General features: G+C 37.2%; 1 protein-coding gene across 3 annotated transcripts in view; it reads right to left on the bottom strand.

Annotated features, from left to right (window-relative positions):
* Nucleotides 1–1,030: 1,030 nt before the first annotated feature.
* Nucleotides 1,031–16,830, bottom strand: part of PIK3CG (phosphatidylinositol-4,5-bisphosphate 3-kinase catalytic subunit gamma) — a 39,894-nt gene continuing 24,094 nt past the window's right edge. Inside the window, exon 9 of one of the 3 annotated variants that reach the window (XM_017546822.2) lies at nt 1,031–3,768. In XM_017546822.2, coding sequence (XP_017402311.1) covers nt 3,490–3,768 — 279 coding nt within the window. In that variant the 3' untranslated portion in view covers nt 1,031–3,489. The remainder of the gene's footprint in view (nt 3,769–16,830) is intronic. The other 2 variants (XM_017546821.2, XR_005203133.1) reach the window with 2 other exon arrangements.

Here is a 16,830-nt window from a genome sequence, read left to right as displayed (position 1 = left end):
TACCACAGAATTCCTACATGTAAACTTTTTAAAAACATAATTCATCACCTGAACAAGATATATTTACTACAGTTTTTAAGTCAAGAGTTTTCTCTGGGAGTTGATATATTTTATCTATAACGTCTCCACTTCCCCTTACTTTCATCAAGTATCACTAAAGCCAGCCAAATGCAGTCCTGTGGGGCTTGGTCTACAACATCTGCTTAGGTTTATTTTAGTGGCCATAGTTCCAATCTAAGAGCAATGGGCCACTGTTCTAGGTCCTAATGTACAGCCATAGAGATGAGGTATTTCAATTTGAACAGAAGCAACATTTTGACTCAGGCACTATATTTGTCACTCATGCAGACATGGTAGACCATGTGTGCTAAAATGGGCATCAAAGCCATCATTCAGACGCACAAAGTGCTGGTCTCATGGACCCATGCAGTCACACAGAGCCTCATGCTCGGAAGGGCACTGTGCTTGGTGTGACAACTGCTGTTGTCATCTTGAATTTCTTAATAATTTTTGAATGATGGGCCTGCATTTTCATTTTTCACTAGGCTCTGCAAATTATGTAGCCAGTCCTAGATATACACAAAAGTTGCTTGGCCTGATTCAGCTAACTTGGGATCTATGTTTTCATTTGTCAGTGAAGGCAGAGCTGTGGGTAGTTCCCAGCAGCATGATGATTCTAGTTCTAGAACATTTTCAAAGGTATGGAAGTTGTTGGTCATGTAATTTTCTGGGAACAGTAAAGGAAGGAAGCCCACAAAGATTTTTGTTTACGTGTAAGTCTATAGAGGTAAAATTATACTCTTTGGAATATGGAAGAATCAAGCCCGACTGTGAGATATATATATATATACACACACACCTCTAGGTACTCAGGAAGCTATATATATATATATATATATATATATATATATATATATGTGTATATATATGTGTGTATATATATATATATGTGTGTGTGTGTGTGTGTGTGTGTGTGTCTGTGTGTGTGTGTGTGTGTGTGTGTGTGTGTGTGTGTATAGCCTCCTGAGTACCTGGGACTACAGGCACACAGCACTACATCTGGCTAATTTTTATTTTTTATTTTTTTTATTTTTTTAAGAGATGGTCTCACTGTGTTGCCCCAGCTGATAAGGGTGTTTTTTTTAAAAAAGTGTCCCAGTTGATTCTTCTTTGCAGCCAGGCTTAGGAACCACTGAGATTAACTACAGGTAATTACAGGTGCCATTAAGATAAATATAAATATATTCCTCTCTAATCTATTTTTTGCATCATCAAGAACTTATTTCAGCAATTCAAATAAAAAGAAGAATCTGTACAAGGTCTGAGCTTGGCTATTGCTTATCAGAATAGTGAAAACATTGTCTTCTGAATTAGAAAGCACTCTTCCTGCCTTTCTTCAAAAGAATGGTAGGGAATAGTTGGTCCAGAAGTGCCACAAAATGTCTATCCTCCATTTACAGAGAGGAATAAACATTTCATGATAGGGCATGGTCCTCTGTACAGGTGGGTAGAGTGTGATTTTAAAAGGACAGGTTGCCAAAGAGGAGGAGTTTTTTTCTAGATACCTGTGAGACAGGGAAAAGCTCAAAGGGCAAGGAAGAAGAGTCGCCTAGACCTTCAAAGGCCACACAGGGCTTCCAACTCTGGCTGTGAATTAGAATCACCTAAAGTATCTAGAAAATATTGACATCTGGGCTTCATCCCACAGTAGTTAAATTATAACCTGGGAATGGAACTCAGGGAAGGGTGTTTTTATTTTTATTTTTTGAGACAGGGTCTCACTCTATCACCCAGGCTGGAGTGTAGGAGCATGATCATGACTCACTGCAGCCTCAACCTCCTGGGCTCAAGTAATCCTCCTGCCTCAGCCTCCTGAGTACCTGGGACTACAGGCACACACCACTACACCTGGATAATTTTTTTAAAGAGATGGGGGTCTCACTGTGTTGCGCCAGCTGATAAGGGTGTTTTTAAAAAGTGTCCCTGTTGATTCTTCTTTGCAGCCAGGCTTAGGAACCACTGAGATTTTGCATACATTTAAAAATAAAAAAATCTGGACTACCTCAGAGTCAAACAGGTATCTATTTTGAAAATTTAAAAATTAGGTATATATTTATATCTAATTATACTTAAACATAGACACTGCTAACATAGTTTCTTCTATGTAATGTATTAACTACAGTTAATTACAAAGTATTTTATAAATAATTTAATGGTCTCTCTCTCTAAGGTTGAACAATACCTTCAATAAATAACAAGACATTTAAGAGATGAAAATATTTTTAAAGTAAGATATTTCAATTATTTTTAGGAAATCTGAAGGATGTGTCAAAGTTTAAAAGTCCTTTAAATGGGAAATAGATAAGGCAAGTTAGTGTCTTCCTAACTTGGAATATTTTAAAGATATTAAATATCTTCTTCCATTAAAAAAAATAACTGTTAAGGCCAAAGTTTAAAATTAAGGCATTTGGAAGCTAATTCATATTTTCTAGAATGCTTCCTTTAGTAAGACACTTCTTAAAAAGTCACTAAACATCTTTACAATTAAGTACCTAAGAATCTAATAATTCTTGAGAAGTAATTCTTTTTCAACTAATTTTTGAGTTCTAGGGTAAAGCTGTTCTTGGATATTTCACAAGTCTGTAAAGAGCTATGGGAGCATCACAATTGATGAAAAAGGGAGGCAGGGACAAAGGAAAGGAAGAAATGTACAGGCATAAAAGAGGCCCTGCAGTTACTGCCTGGTGCCATGCTGGAGAAAGCTATACTAATTGTAAGGGATAACTCACTCTTGTGGACAGAACTGACACAAAAGGTCTCATCTCTATTTTTTCATATTCATAACCCTGGAACCAGACCAGCAGAGTAAGGTCAAGGCACAACAGTTGAGATTTCCCGTTATGTTCGTGTGTCTCAGGTGTACACAACAAAAGAATTTAACTGCAAAAGACACTGAAAAGACTAACTTGCCTTCCTAGCTTTTAGCACACCACTAACACCTGCAGACACTAAGGGGATGTTTGGAAGCATCATTTAAGGAATGAAATAAAGGTTACAATGATTACATCTTTCTCTTTAAAGAGCTTGAGGAACAGAAAGATAACCAAAATTGAGAGTAAACCCAGATAAAAATAGATGTCACCAATTATTCCAAAGAATTTCAAGGAGCACTCGACAGTAAGATAGTAAAAATATCAGGGACAATAAGGAAGTCAGTAGTCTGTTTAAACTGAGAATATTCTCCAATGCCACAGACAAATGAGGAAAAACAAACCTGCAAATAACCCTAGTACTGAACATTACTTAACCAAACAATCAGGAATGCCAATATTATTTTTTTCTCCAGGGAAGACTTCAGCTAAGAAAAAAGCTATACTTCTGAAATGCCAGCTTTCACAATGTCTACTGCATTTTCAATCCAAGTTTGATGACTGATATGCTAATTTAAACCATAGGACACGAATTTGTTTTTAATTCTAGCCTAAAGTATTAGGCTGAATGTTTCTCTCCTTGTTTGATGCCAAGAACAAGATGTAGAAACCAATTAAATTGCACAGTCCATCCTTTGTCTCTGCAAACTTCAATCTGATCAAGAAAATACTTTTTAGCATCCTCCTCATTTTTGCCCACTGTGAGAGCATCCCGGATATATTCAATGTCTTCTTTGCTTGTTAACTGGGGCATTCCTGTCATCAGCATCATGGAGAACAGGATGATCAGTAGGTTTGTGTGATGACGAAGGGCTAGATAAGCCTTAACACAGATGTCCTGGATAAAGGAGAAGAGAATACTGTCACAGTTGTTACAGTAACTAACAAGTAGGCTGAAGACCACAGGGATGTACTGAAATGTACATAGCATTACCTGTCCATGAGGAGAAACCATCACAAACAAGGTAGGTCCTTGACTTAGACGAAAAACTTGATGAGAAACTGTTTTTATAATCTCTTCGATACTTTAGTGTAGTTGCATATATCCAGGTAGTGTTCAAGGAAAACTAATTGATACAGACAAGTTTCATCTTATTTCTTACTCTACCTTTTTAATTCTGTTTCTTTCCCAAGAGATTGAGGGTAGAAATTTCTGTAATTTCTGAAGAGCAATGAGTCAGTTTTTGAACATCATACTAGAATCAATAAGCTTTATGTAAGTGTAAATAATGTCTGCCAAGAGCTAATAAAATCCAAAGAATTGAAGGAAATGTGTTTGAGATTTAGTTTTCATCTTTATTTTACACTCTGTTCAATTCTAAGAAAACAGATGAATTAGGTTTTTACTGCCTGATTCTCAAAATTGCTGAATGAATTGAAATTTTAATACAAATTCTGAACACTGAGTGAGAGAGAGGGCTTTAAAAAATGCTATGGCTGATGGCTCCCCAAAAAGCTTTGGAGCAGGTGAGTTAAGTCTGCTTATTAAGCAACAGGTATGATTATGCCATTTAAATTGTTCCAAAGCATAGAAAAAATGCAAGGGTCTCAATTTTTACAACATGAGAATAACCCAACCTTAATACCATAACTTGACAAAGGTAGTATATTAAAGAAAACTAAAGTTAGTGATTACATATATAAATATTTCAAATAATATTGGGTATAATGTTAAAAGAATAATATACCATAGCCAAATAAGGTTTATTACAAAACTGAGAGATTAATTCACCATAAGGTACTGTATTAATATCCATTTTTTATTAAAAAAATATGACTTCATATGTCATTAAAATGTTACAATGTGAAGAATTATCTGAAATTATAAAAATAATTAGACCCAGCAATCCCATTACTGGGTAAATACCCAAGGGATTATAAATCATTCTATTATAAAAACACATGTACACGTATGTTTATTGTGGCACTGTTCACAATAGCAAAGACTTGGAACCAACCCAAATGGCCATCAGTGATAGACTGGATAAAGAAAATGTGGCACATATACACCATGAAATACTATGCAGCCATAAAAAGAGATGAGTTCATGTCCTTTGCAGGGACATGTATGAAACTGGAAACCATCGATCTCGGCAAACTGACAGAAGAACAGAAAAGCAAACACTGCATGTTCTCACTCATAAGTGGGTGTTGAACAGTGAGAACACATGGACACAGGGAGGGAAACATCACATACTGGGGCCTGGGGGTTGGGGGGTTAGGGAGGAATAGTAGGGGTAGGGGAACTGGGGAGGGATAGCATTAGGAGAAATATCTAATGTAGATGATGGGGTGATGGATGCAGCAAACCACCACCATGGCATGTGTGTACCTATGTACCAAACCTGCATGATCTGCACATGTACCCCAGAACTTAAAGTATGATAAAAAACTTCTAAATAATGAAATAACAGAAAACCAAATGAAGCATAAAATCAGAAAAGTGGGCCAGGCATGGTGGCTCACACTTGTAATCTCAGCACTTTGGGAGGCTGAGGCGGGTGGATCACTTGAGGTCAAGAGTTCAAGACCAGCCTGGCCAACATGGTAAAACTCCGTCTCTACTAAAAATACAAAAAATTAGCTGGGCATAGTGGTGTGTTTCTGTAATCCCAGTTACTTGGGAGGCTTAGGCAGGAGAATTGCTTGAACTTGGGAGGTAGAGGTTACAGTGAGCTGAGATCACACCACTGTACTCCAAACTAGGCAACAGAGTGAGACTCCATCTCAAAAAAAAAAATAAATAAAAATAAAATCAGAAAAGTGATGGTAAATTTATTTACAAATGACCTAATTGTCTTGTAACACTGAAGAGAAAAAGTTAAATATTACTGTAACTAGTTTATTAAAAACTAGCTTGTTATAAAAATTAATGAAGAATGCTGTAAATAGGAGCCATAAGTTGGAAAGCAAAATGCAAAAACAGATGCTATAATCAATAGTAACAACAATTACATGATTCCTAGAATAAACACATAAAACATGCAGAACCTATGTTTTTATAATTTTTATAATTTAAATTTATAATTTTTATAGTCTTAAAAATTATAAAACTTTAATCTCTGAAGAGCAATGAGCCAGGTTTTGAACATCATACTGGAATCAATACACTTAAGTCATGAAAAAGAAAACTTGAGTACATGGAGCAAAATAGCATGTCCCTTAGTGACAAGACTGCTTATAATGATAAAAATTATTCTTAATCTATAAACACAATTTCAATATAAATTTCAATGTAAATTCTTATTGGGTGTTTAAACTCAGGTATTGTTTTAAGTTCATCTGAAACAGTTAGGGCCTGAGAGAACATTTTGAAAAAGTATAATAATGAAAACTAGTGCTTGTCAAACCAGACATTAAACCACTGTATAAAACTACATTATTAAAAACAGAGTGAACCATTATCTATTCTTTTCCCAAAAAGACAAGAAATTTTGTGGACCAGAAGTGAAACTTCAGAGACATACCTAAGTATATAAATGTGATATACAATATAGGTGACTTCTCAGATTGGTGGGGAAAAGATCTATTATTTGATAAATGGGACCAGGACAAGTGGCTCATCATTTGGGGGAGAAAATAAAATTCTACTCCATGTGATACAACAAAAATAAATTCCGAATGAATTAAATGTAAAAAGGTAGAATATTTAAATAATCACGGAGTGGGAAGGAACTTTATGAAGATGACTTCCATGGTGGCCTCTATGAGGAAGAGATGGTGAGACTGCAGAAACTTAAAAATTTTGAGGAAAAAAAAGCTATACATAATATTAAAAGAGAATTAATGACAAAAGAAAATGTATTTGTAACATGTCAGATCACTCTTCCAACCTCAGCCCCCTAATAATTCTTAAAAATCAATCAGAAAGAGATAAATGGTTAGCTAGAAATACAGGCCAAAAACATAACAAGAATTCACACTGTAAGACATAAAAACAGATAAACCTATAAAAATATGCAACCTAATTCATATTCAAATAAATGTAAAATGAAATGGAAATATTTACCTACAAACTAGACTTCTTTTTAGTCTTTTAAGACTAATACTCAACGTTCACATTTTATAAGCTGACGGTAGATGGGAATACATATAATGTTACCAGCAGACAATTAGATTAACATGCATCAAAAGCTTTACAGTGCTTATAAATGTTATATAACTTAATTGTGGTGGTGGTGACATGACTGATGTATTTGTCAAAATTCATAGAACTGTACACCTAGAAGCGGTGATTTTATACTTCCAACAAGCTGCAGTCGACTACAGGAGAGAAGGTCAGTCTATCTCCCATGGGCGCCCCCTGTTCCCAATGCTTGACACCAGACAGGAAACCCCTGGCTTAGGCCCACAGCACAGACCCTCCACTCTGGGCTGATTGCACTGAGCCACTGCTGATCTGCATCTCTCTGGGGTGGAGTCTCCAGGCAACAAGCAAATGACCCTTGGCCACAACCACTACCAAAGTTCCTTCCTCTACTGCCTCCAAATTGGGGAAGGAACATAAACACTGAGATTACCTGAGAGCTGCAATGGGCATCCCAAGAGTGTCAAGTCATGATCTAAAGCTAGCACTCAAGCGGGAGAGAAATCCACACTTTCAGAGCACTGAAAAGGAATACAGCTGCAACTATGAGGAAACATTGGTCAGCAAGAGTCTACCAGCTGACCAATAAGCCTAAGTGCCAGCTGCTGGACCATACCCCAAAGCTTCAACACCAAAAATGCATCACTAATATCCTCCCTCTGAAACCACGGACAAGAAGTCAACTTCAAATAAAGAACTTGCACAAAGCCTTGGCCTGATGAAAACATCCAGAAAATAATTCTATTATTAGCTGGGCATGGTGGAATATGCCTGTAATCCCAGCTACTGAGGAAGCCGAGTATTAGAATTGCTTGAACCTAGGAGGCGGAGGCTGCAGTGAGCCAAGATCATGCCACTGCACTCTAGCCTGGGTGACAGAGCAAGACTCTGTCTCAAAGAAAAAAAAAAAAAAAGAATTCTATTGACTGTACTCAATCTATACTGTGGTTAAAGGAGAAACACAAGAACTCTGGTGACTCAAATGGTCAAATTCTCATATGTCCAAACAATCACACCAGTTTTCCAATAAGAGTTCTTAACTAGGCTAAACTGGCTGGAATGACAGACACAGAATTCAGAATATGGAAAGGAACAAAGATCATCGAGATTCAGGAGGATGGCAAAACCTAATCCAAGGAAAGTAAGAATCACAATAAAGTGATGGAGGAACTGAAGGATGAAATAGCTGGTACAAAAAAGAACCTATTGGGTCTCACAGAGCTGAATAACACAATACAAGAATTTCACAATGTAATCACAAGTATTAATAGCAGAATAAACCAAGCTGAGAAAATAATCTCAGAACTTGAAGACTGGTTCTCTGAAATAAGACAGACAAAAATAAAGAAAAAAGAAATGAAAAAAAAAAACCAAAAAACACCTCTGAGAAGTATGGGGTTATGTAAACAGGCCAAATCTACGAATCAGTGCATCCCTGAAAGGGAGCAGGGAGAAAGCAAACAACTTGGAAACATATTTCAGTATATTGTCCATGAAAACTTCCCCAAGCTTGCTAAAGAGGCTGACAGTCAAATTCAGGAAATACAGAGAACTGTAAGATTTTACACAAGAAGATCATCCTCAAGATACATAATCATCAGATTTTCCAAGGTCAAAATGAAAGAAAGAATGTTAAAGGCAGCTAGAGAGAAAGGGCAGGTAACCTACAAGGGAACCCCATCGGGCTAACAGCAGATTTCTCCACTGAAACCCTACAAGCCAGAAGAGATTGGGGGTTTATATTCAATATTCATAAAGAAAAAAAATCTTCAACTAAGAATTTCATACCCAGCCAAACTAAGCTTCCTGTGAAGGAGATATAAAATCCTTTTCAGATAAGCAAATGTTGAGGGAATTCATTCCCACCAGACCTGCCTTACGAGAGATCTTGAAAGGAGCACTAAATATAGAAAGGAAAGGCCGCTATCAGCTAATACAAAAACAGACTTAAACACACAGGCTGGTGTCACTGTAAAGCAACCACACAAACAAGCCAACATAATAACCAGCTAACAGCACAATGACAGGATCAAATCCATACATATAAATACTAATCTTGAATGTAAATGGGATAAATGGCCCACTTAAAAGACAAAGTGGCAAGTTGGATAAAAAAGCAAGACCTGATGGTATGTTGTTTTCAAGAGACCCATCTCATGCATAATGACATTCATAGGCTCAAAATAAACAGATGGAGGAAAATATTCCAAGCAAATGAAAAACAGAAAAAAAGCAGGGGTTACAGTCCTAATTTCAGACAAAACAGATTTCAAACCAACAGAGATCAAAAAGCACAAAGAATGGCATTACACAATGATAATGGGTTCAATTCAACAAGAAAACTTAACTATCCTTAGCATATATATAAACTATCATATATATATATATATATGATCCAAACAAACACAAGTAGAAATGAAAAAGAGAATGTTACTACTGACCCCACAGACATAAAAACAACCATCAGAAACTACTACAAATAAAAACCTAGAAGAGATGGATACATTCCTGGACACATACACCCTCCCAAGACTAATCCCGGAAGAAAGTGATTTCCTGAACAGAACAATAATGAGCTCCAAATTGAATCAGTATTAGCCTACCAACCAAAAACAAACAAACAAAAAAACAAAGCCCAGGACCGGATCAATTCACAACTGAATTTTATCAGAGGTACAAAGAATAGCTGGTACTCTTCCTATATAAACTATTCCAAAAAATGGAGGAGTGACTCCTCCCCAGCTTGTTCTATGAGACCAGTGTCATCTTGAAACCAAAACCTGGCAGACACACAAAAAAAGAAAACTTCAGGACAATATCCTTGGTGAACATAAATACAAAAATCTTCAACTAAAGACTTGCAAACTGAATCCAGCAGCATATTAAAAACTAATCCACCATGATCAAGTAAGCATCCCCAGGATGTAAGGTTGGTTCAACATATTCAAATCAATAAATGTGATTCTCACATAAATAGAACTAAAGACAAAGCCACATGACTATCTCCATAGATGCAGAAAAGGCTTTTGATAAAATTCAACACCTCTTCATGTTAAAAACTCTCAATAAACTAGATATTGAAGGACATACCTTAAAATAATAAGAGCCATTTATGACAAATCCACAGCCAATATTATATTGAATGGACAAAATCTGGAAGCATTCCCCTTGAAAACTGGCAAAAGATAAGGATGTCCAATATCAGTGTACAAAAATCACTAGCGTGCCTATACACCAACAACAGTCAAACCAAGAACCAAATCAGAAAGACAATCCCATTTACAATTGCCATGAAAAGAATAAAATACCTAGGAATACAGCCAACCAAGGAGGTGAAAGATCTCTACAATGAGAATTATAAAACTCAGCTCAAAAAAATCAGAGAAGACACAAACAAATGGAAAAACATCCCATACTCATGGATAGGAAAAGTTGATATCATTAAAATGGCTATGCTGCCCAAAGGAATTTACAGATTGAATGCTATTACTATCAAACTACCAGTAAGATTCTTCACAGAACTAGAAAAAAACTATTTTAAAATTCATATGGAACAAAAAAGAGCCCAAATACCCAAGGCAATTCTAAGCAAAAAGAACAAATCTGGAGGCATCATGTTACCTGACTTTAAACTATATTACAAGGCTATGGCAACAAAAACAGCATGGTAATGGTACAAAAACAGGCACAGAGACCAATGGAGCAGAACAGAGAGCCCAGAAATAAGACCACATATCTATGACCATCTAGTCTTTGACAAAGCTGACAAAAACAAGCAATGGGGAAAAGACTCTATATTCAATAAATGGTGCTAGGATAACTGGCTAGCCATATGCAGAAGACTGAAACTGGACCCTTTCCTTATGCCATACATAAAAATCAACTCAAGATAGATTAAAGACTTACATGTAAAACGAAAAACTATAAAAGCCCTGGAAGGCAACATAGGCAATATTATCCTGGATGCAGAAATGGGCAAATATTTCATGACAAAGACACCAAAAGTAACTGCAATAAAAGGAAAAGTTGACAAGTGGGATCTAATTAAACTTAAGAGCTTCTGCACCGCAAAAGAAATTATCAAGAGAGTAAACAGACAACCTACAGAATGGGATAAAATATTTTCAAACTATGGATCTGACCAAGGTCTAATATCTAGCATCTATAAAGAACTTAAACAAATTTATAAGAGAAAAACAAACAATCCTATTAAAAAATGGGCAAAGGACACAAACAGATACTTCTCAAAAGAAGATATACATGCAGCCAATAAGCATATGAGGAAACCTTAACATCACTGATCATTAAAGAAATGCAAATCAAAAGCACAATGAGATACTATCTCATACCACTCAGAATGGCTGTTATTAAAAAGTCAAAAAAATAACAGATGCTGGTGAGATTGTGGAGAAAAAGGAATATTTATATACTGTTGGTGGAGTGTAAATTAGTTCAACCATTGTGGAAGGCAGTGTGGTGATTCCTCAAACAGCTAAAAGCAGGACTACCATTTTGATCTAGCAATCACATTACAGGGTATATACCCAGAGGAATATAAATCATTCTACCATAAAGATACATGTACAGAGATACTCTCTACAGGACTATTCACAATAGCAAATACATAGAAGCAACCTAAATGCCCATTAGTGATACACTGGATAAAGAAAATGTGGTATATACACACCATGGAATACTATGCAGCCCTAAAAAAGAATGAGATGACGTATTTTATAGGAACATGGATGGAGCTGGGGGCCATTATCCTTAGCAAACTAGCACAGGGACAGAAAACCAAATACTGTGTGTTCTACCTTATAAGTGGGAGTTAAATGATAAGGACTTACGAACACAAAGGAGGAAACAACAGACACTGGGGTCTACTTGAGGGGAGAGGATGAGAGGAGGGAGAGGAGCAAAAAGGTAACTATTGGGTACTGGGCTTAGCACCTGGGTGGTGAAATAACGTGTACAACAGACCCCTGTGACATGTGTTTACCTATGTAACAAACCTTTACATGTACCCCCAAGCAAAAAAGAAAAGTTAAAAGAAAGGGTGATTTTACTGTATGTGAACTATGCCTCAGTAAACTTGGCTTTAAAAACATCTATATCCTGTACCCAGCATCTTCCATGCTAGGAATCTACCTTTAAAAATACTGAATAGGCTGGGTGCAGTGGCTCATGCCTGTAATCCCAGCACTTTGGGAAGCCAAGGCAGGCAGATCGCAAGGTCAAGAGATTGAGACCATCTTGGCCAACATGGTGAAACTCCGTATCTATTAAAAATACAAAAATTAGCTGGGCATGGTGGTGTATGCCTGTAGTCCCAGCTACTCAGGAGGCTGAGGCAGGAGAGTCACTTGAACCCATGAGCTGAGATCGTACCACTGCACTCCAGCCTAGGGACAGAGCAAGACTCTGTCTCAAAAAAACAAAAAAACAAAAAACTGAATAATTTTGCAGTGATTTATCTACAAGGATGTTCATTAGAACATTGTTTAAAACTGTGAAAACTTGAAAGCAATCTATTAATAAATGCTCTACAATATGAGACTGATAAAAAATACACTGTGGAAGAATATTTAATAAACATATAAAAGCATTTATGTTAAGAAGCAGGTATAAAACAACATATCCCATTTTGGTAAATTAACACAAAATATTTATATAGAAAAAATATATAAGTTTACAGGACAAAATATTAATAGTGAGTTTTCTTTTGCTTTTAGCTACTATTATCTGTGACATTTGTATGTGGCACAGTAACTGCAATGATAATTGAGGTCAGGCTTGTGTCATTCTGTCTGTCAAGGCTGGGCAGGGTACACATCATCCTGTGCAATATAAAAACCCATGTACTATTCTGGCATTTTCTAAGTGATACAATATACATAAAGTGCCCAGCATGCAGGCTGGCACATGGTGAGGGTGCAATAAACGTCAGTCCTCTCCCTTGCCTACCACCCCCTCTGCATTTCCTCCCTGCTCACCAAGAAGTGGGAGACTTGTGTGGGCTGTTGCTGCTGCTGCCCAAGTCATCACTTGTCCCCTTGAAGTAGCCCCAGTGCATTAGTGCTCTTGCATTCTTAATGACTCCACTTATGTCCGGAAATTATTTTCTTCTGCTCATCCATAGGACCCACTGAGGTCTCTCTCATTTCTTAGCAATTACACGGGCTAAGTGCAGACTTCACCCCAGGCAACAGCCTCATTAATTTGCCAACTTGCACAATTTTCACAAGGACATATATGGGGATACCTTTCGGTTTTGAATTAGAATACATTCTGATTTTTAATTATTTTCTATCCTTCTATACACTGGGGGATCCACACAAATCCCCTGCTGCGTGAGCCTGCTGTGTGGTCAAACTCTTTTTAATAGAAAATTTTTGAGGAGAGAAATTAGCCTGAGGCCAAGTTATTATAACACCAATCTACTGGTGCTCGGTAAATACTTGTTAAGCAGTGACTCAGGAATTTGCTGATCCTTGCTGGATCCAAGGAGAGGCCTTAAAAGAAGGAACTGCCCTGCTTTTCTTGAAGGCCTTTTCACTCACATAAAGAATTTCTGTTGATTCTAATTTATTCAGATAGTTGTAATTTTCACACACAAGGGTCTCTTCTATGAGAAAGAATTTTCTTCCCCAGTTTAACTGCATGTCCCATTCTTGTCAAACACAGGCACACACTGAGAGACCTGGTGCAGCTTTAATTGCCCTTTTCTGAAAGCCACTGTGTTGTGGTGAACAACACAAATCCCCATCAAGCTGAATGAATTCTACTTTTGGCTTTATCACTGATGAACTATATGTCACTGGAGAAGTCACTTAACTTCTTTTAAATGCTGTTTGAGAAATATAAGAATGATACCCATTTCACATTGTTGTGGTGAGATTTAAGTGCTACGTCTAAGTAGTTGGCTATGCTTACTAATCAACACCACGAGGAGCTGCATTATGGAATACACACACTGCTCAATGCTAAGGAGCTCACTGTCCATCTAGACCATCTGCCCACAAGGCCTTATAGATAGTAAAGGCCTAGGGGGTGAGGTAGGTTGGAGTGGTGGATAAGCCTCACTCCAACCAGTGTCAAAGGGAGGCTGTCACGGTGCTGGCCCACTAAGGTGGGCAGGATGGAAGCATACAGCAACACTGCCTTCCTGCAGGTGGTTCTCTCACCTTGGGGGACACAGCTGAGCACCTGCCCTGCCCACTCAGCCCAAGCAGTTTCATTTCTGCCCTTTGCATTCAGCCACAGGGTCTGTGGGAGCGTTCTGACACTACCTTGGCCTAGAGGCCTGTGGTTTCAGGGACTATGAGGATGTGGCCTGGGGAGCTCAGGGGAAAACACAGAACACAGACGTTATTGGCTGTAATTTTCCCCTCTTCCAGGGCTGCCTCTACTTGACCTCAAACATCCTCATTCTCTCCTTCTCAACTGACTGTTGAAGGCTTTGTATTATTGAGAGAGAAGAGTAAGGAAAAAAATCTGACTGTGGGGACTTGGTTTAATGCACTTGTTAATGAGTACAAATGTGAGGAACATTACATTATTATTAATGCCATTAGCTAGAACACTCTCCATTAGTAGCTAATAAATAGATTGAGCCTACGTAGTACATCTGCTCTCAATTTCATTGTTGATTCAAATACCTTAATTATAGCATCTAGTACTAACAGAAAGAATTGTTTTTACACAGCTACTGCCACAGAAGTCTAGGGAACAAAGGAATTCATTATCATTTCAGGGCTCAAACTTTTACTTGATTTGCTAACTGCCCCAACTATCAGTTCACTAAGTGAAAACAAACTACTTCTATATATAATCTATTAATTTATTAACCACTGATGAGCTGTGGCTGCTGCAGACTGTCTGAGGTCACATAAACTGCTTTTTCTTTAGATCAAAATTGTCCATTTTCACCTAGAACTGGAACTTCACTTACTTTTCCTAAATAGTAATGTTGCCTCTGTCTGCTAGAGGAAGGAGACAGTGGATAAAAAACATTTCAGCCAAAGGCACAGGATTTTATTTTGTTTTATTATTATTATTTTAAAATAAAAACCAATGCATTGGTTAGCCAAAGTCTTTAGGAATTATTTTGGCAGAACTAATAATCACTGATTATTAGACCTAATAGCATATGAGAGCATACTTTCTGGTAAATCAGCAAGAGGAGTGTGTCTAGCATTTGGCCATGCATTTGTTGAGTTTGAATTAGGGTTCTTATCTATAAGTTCTTGGAAAATGATTCTCAGACTAGTTGTGTTTACCGGGGGAAGGACTCTATTGCCATCTTCTCAAATATTTAGTTAGAAGCACATTAGAAACCTAAAGGCTACAATAAGTTATTCTACTTTAGTCAATATTCTGAATAGTATGTACGTACGGGTATGTTTGTGTGTGTGTGTCTGTGTTTGCGTGTATATGTGTGTGATACATCTTCCAGCCTTGCTCCAAAAAGGATTTAAGGTGGACTATTTGGAGATACAAAAGTCAAAATAACATTAGTTAGAAGTGGTTGAAAAAAGGAAAGAAAATAACAAGGAAACAATCTACAATGGGTTGAAGAAGGAGGCTAATTTAAAACTCTATATTCAAAAGTCCTATATACAGTCATGTACTGCATAACAGTATTTTGCTCAACCACGGACTGCATGTATCATAGCAGTTTCATCAGATTATAATTCTGTATTTTTACTGTACCGTTTCTGTTCAGATATGTTTAGATCCACAAGTGCACACCATTGTGTCACAACTGCCTATGGTATTCAGTAACATGTCGTACAGGTTTGTAGCTCGGGAGCAACAGGCTATGTCATATAGCTTAGGTGTGTAGTAGGCTCCTTCTAGGTTTGTGTAAGTTCACTCTACGATGTTTGTACAATGACAAAATTGCCTAATGATGCATTTCCCAGTATGTATCCCCATTGTTAGGCAATGCATAACAGTACTTGCTATGAGAAGTGTTCAAACAGATCTCTAGCTAAAAGGAAACTAATCTGTTACTGTAGTCAATGTTCAGAAGATTTAAAAGAAAAATCTCTTTATTTAGGAGAAGCACAGCTTTTTTAGAAACTAAGACCTATAGAAATTTCACAAGATTTTGAAAGAAAGAGTATGTTTGGTAACATGGAAAACAATGTCCTTGATAATATTCTATGTTTGACAAAATTTTCTGAAAGAAACTAAATATTGAGAGAATGATGCCAGTTAAAAGGATATTCTCTATTCGTGTTTAAAAGTAGCAGGGGTCTAATATCTTAGGCTGATAGATGAATGCATAAATCCAATCTAAGGAGATCTTTCTAGTTTTGGATTTATATCTTTTCCAGAATAGTGATTTAAATTTGACAAGCTTAATTAAGTCCTAACAGTTTGACAACCCCTACAAGTCTGCATATGGGGGAGATATCACACCAACATATTCAAACTCCTACAAATGGCTGATACTGGACCCTTCTTTGAGGATATCTTCCAATGCTTGACATGGAGAGATAATGAGTATTGAAAGTCTTCACATTGAGACAGAGGGTGCTGAGCCTGGCCTAGTCAGTGGGTTGGGGTACAGATCCCAAGATTCCCAAGAGAGAATCCTTTATCAGCTCAGTCCATTATGGGTGATAGATGAACTGGTCATCTCCTGCTTGACCTATAATAGACCTTAATTATGGTAATTTGTGATTAATTGAGTGAGCGCCAAATGGCTTCTTTGCTTTGCTCTACCCTCCACCCCTCTAATCCAGCCTATGTGCTGTGACTCAAATTCTGCTACACTCCCAGAAATACCTATGTTCTACCCACACC

This window comes from Cebus imitator, unplaced genomic scaffold (genome assembly GCF_001604975.1).
Source record: "Cebus imitator isolate Cc_AM_T3 unplaced genomic scaffold, Cebus_imitator-1.0 Scaffold192, whole genome shotgun sequence".
Lineage (NCBI taxonomy): Eukaryota > Metazoa > Chordata > Mammalia > Primates > Cebidae > Cebus > Cebus imitator.
This window is presented reverse-complemented; position numbering and strand designations above follow the sequence as displayed.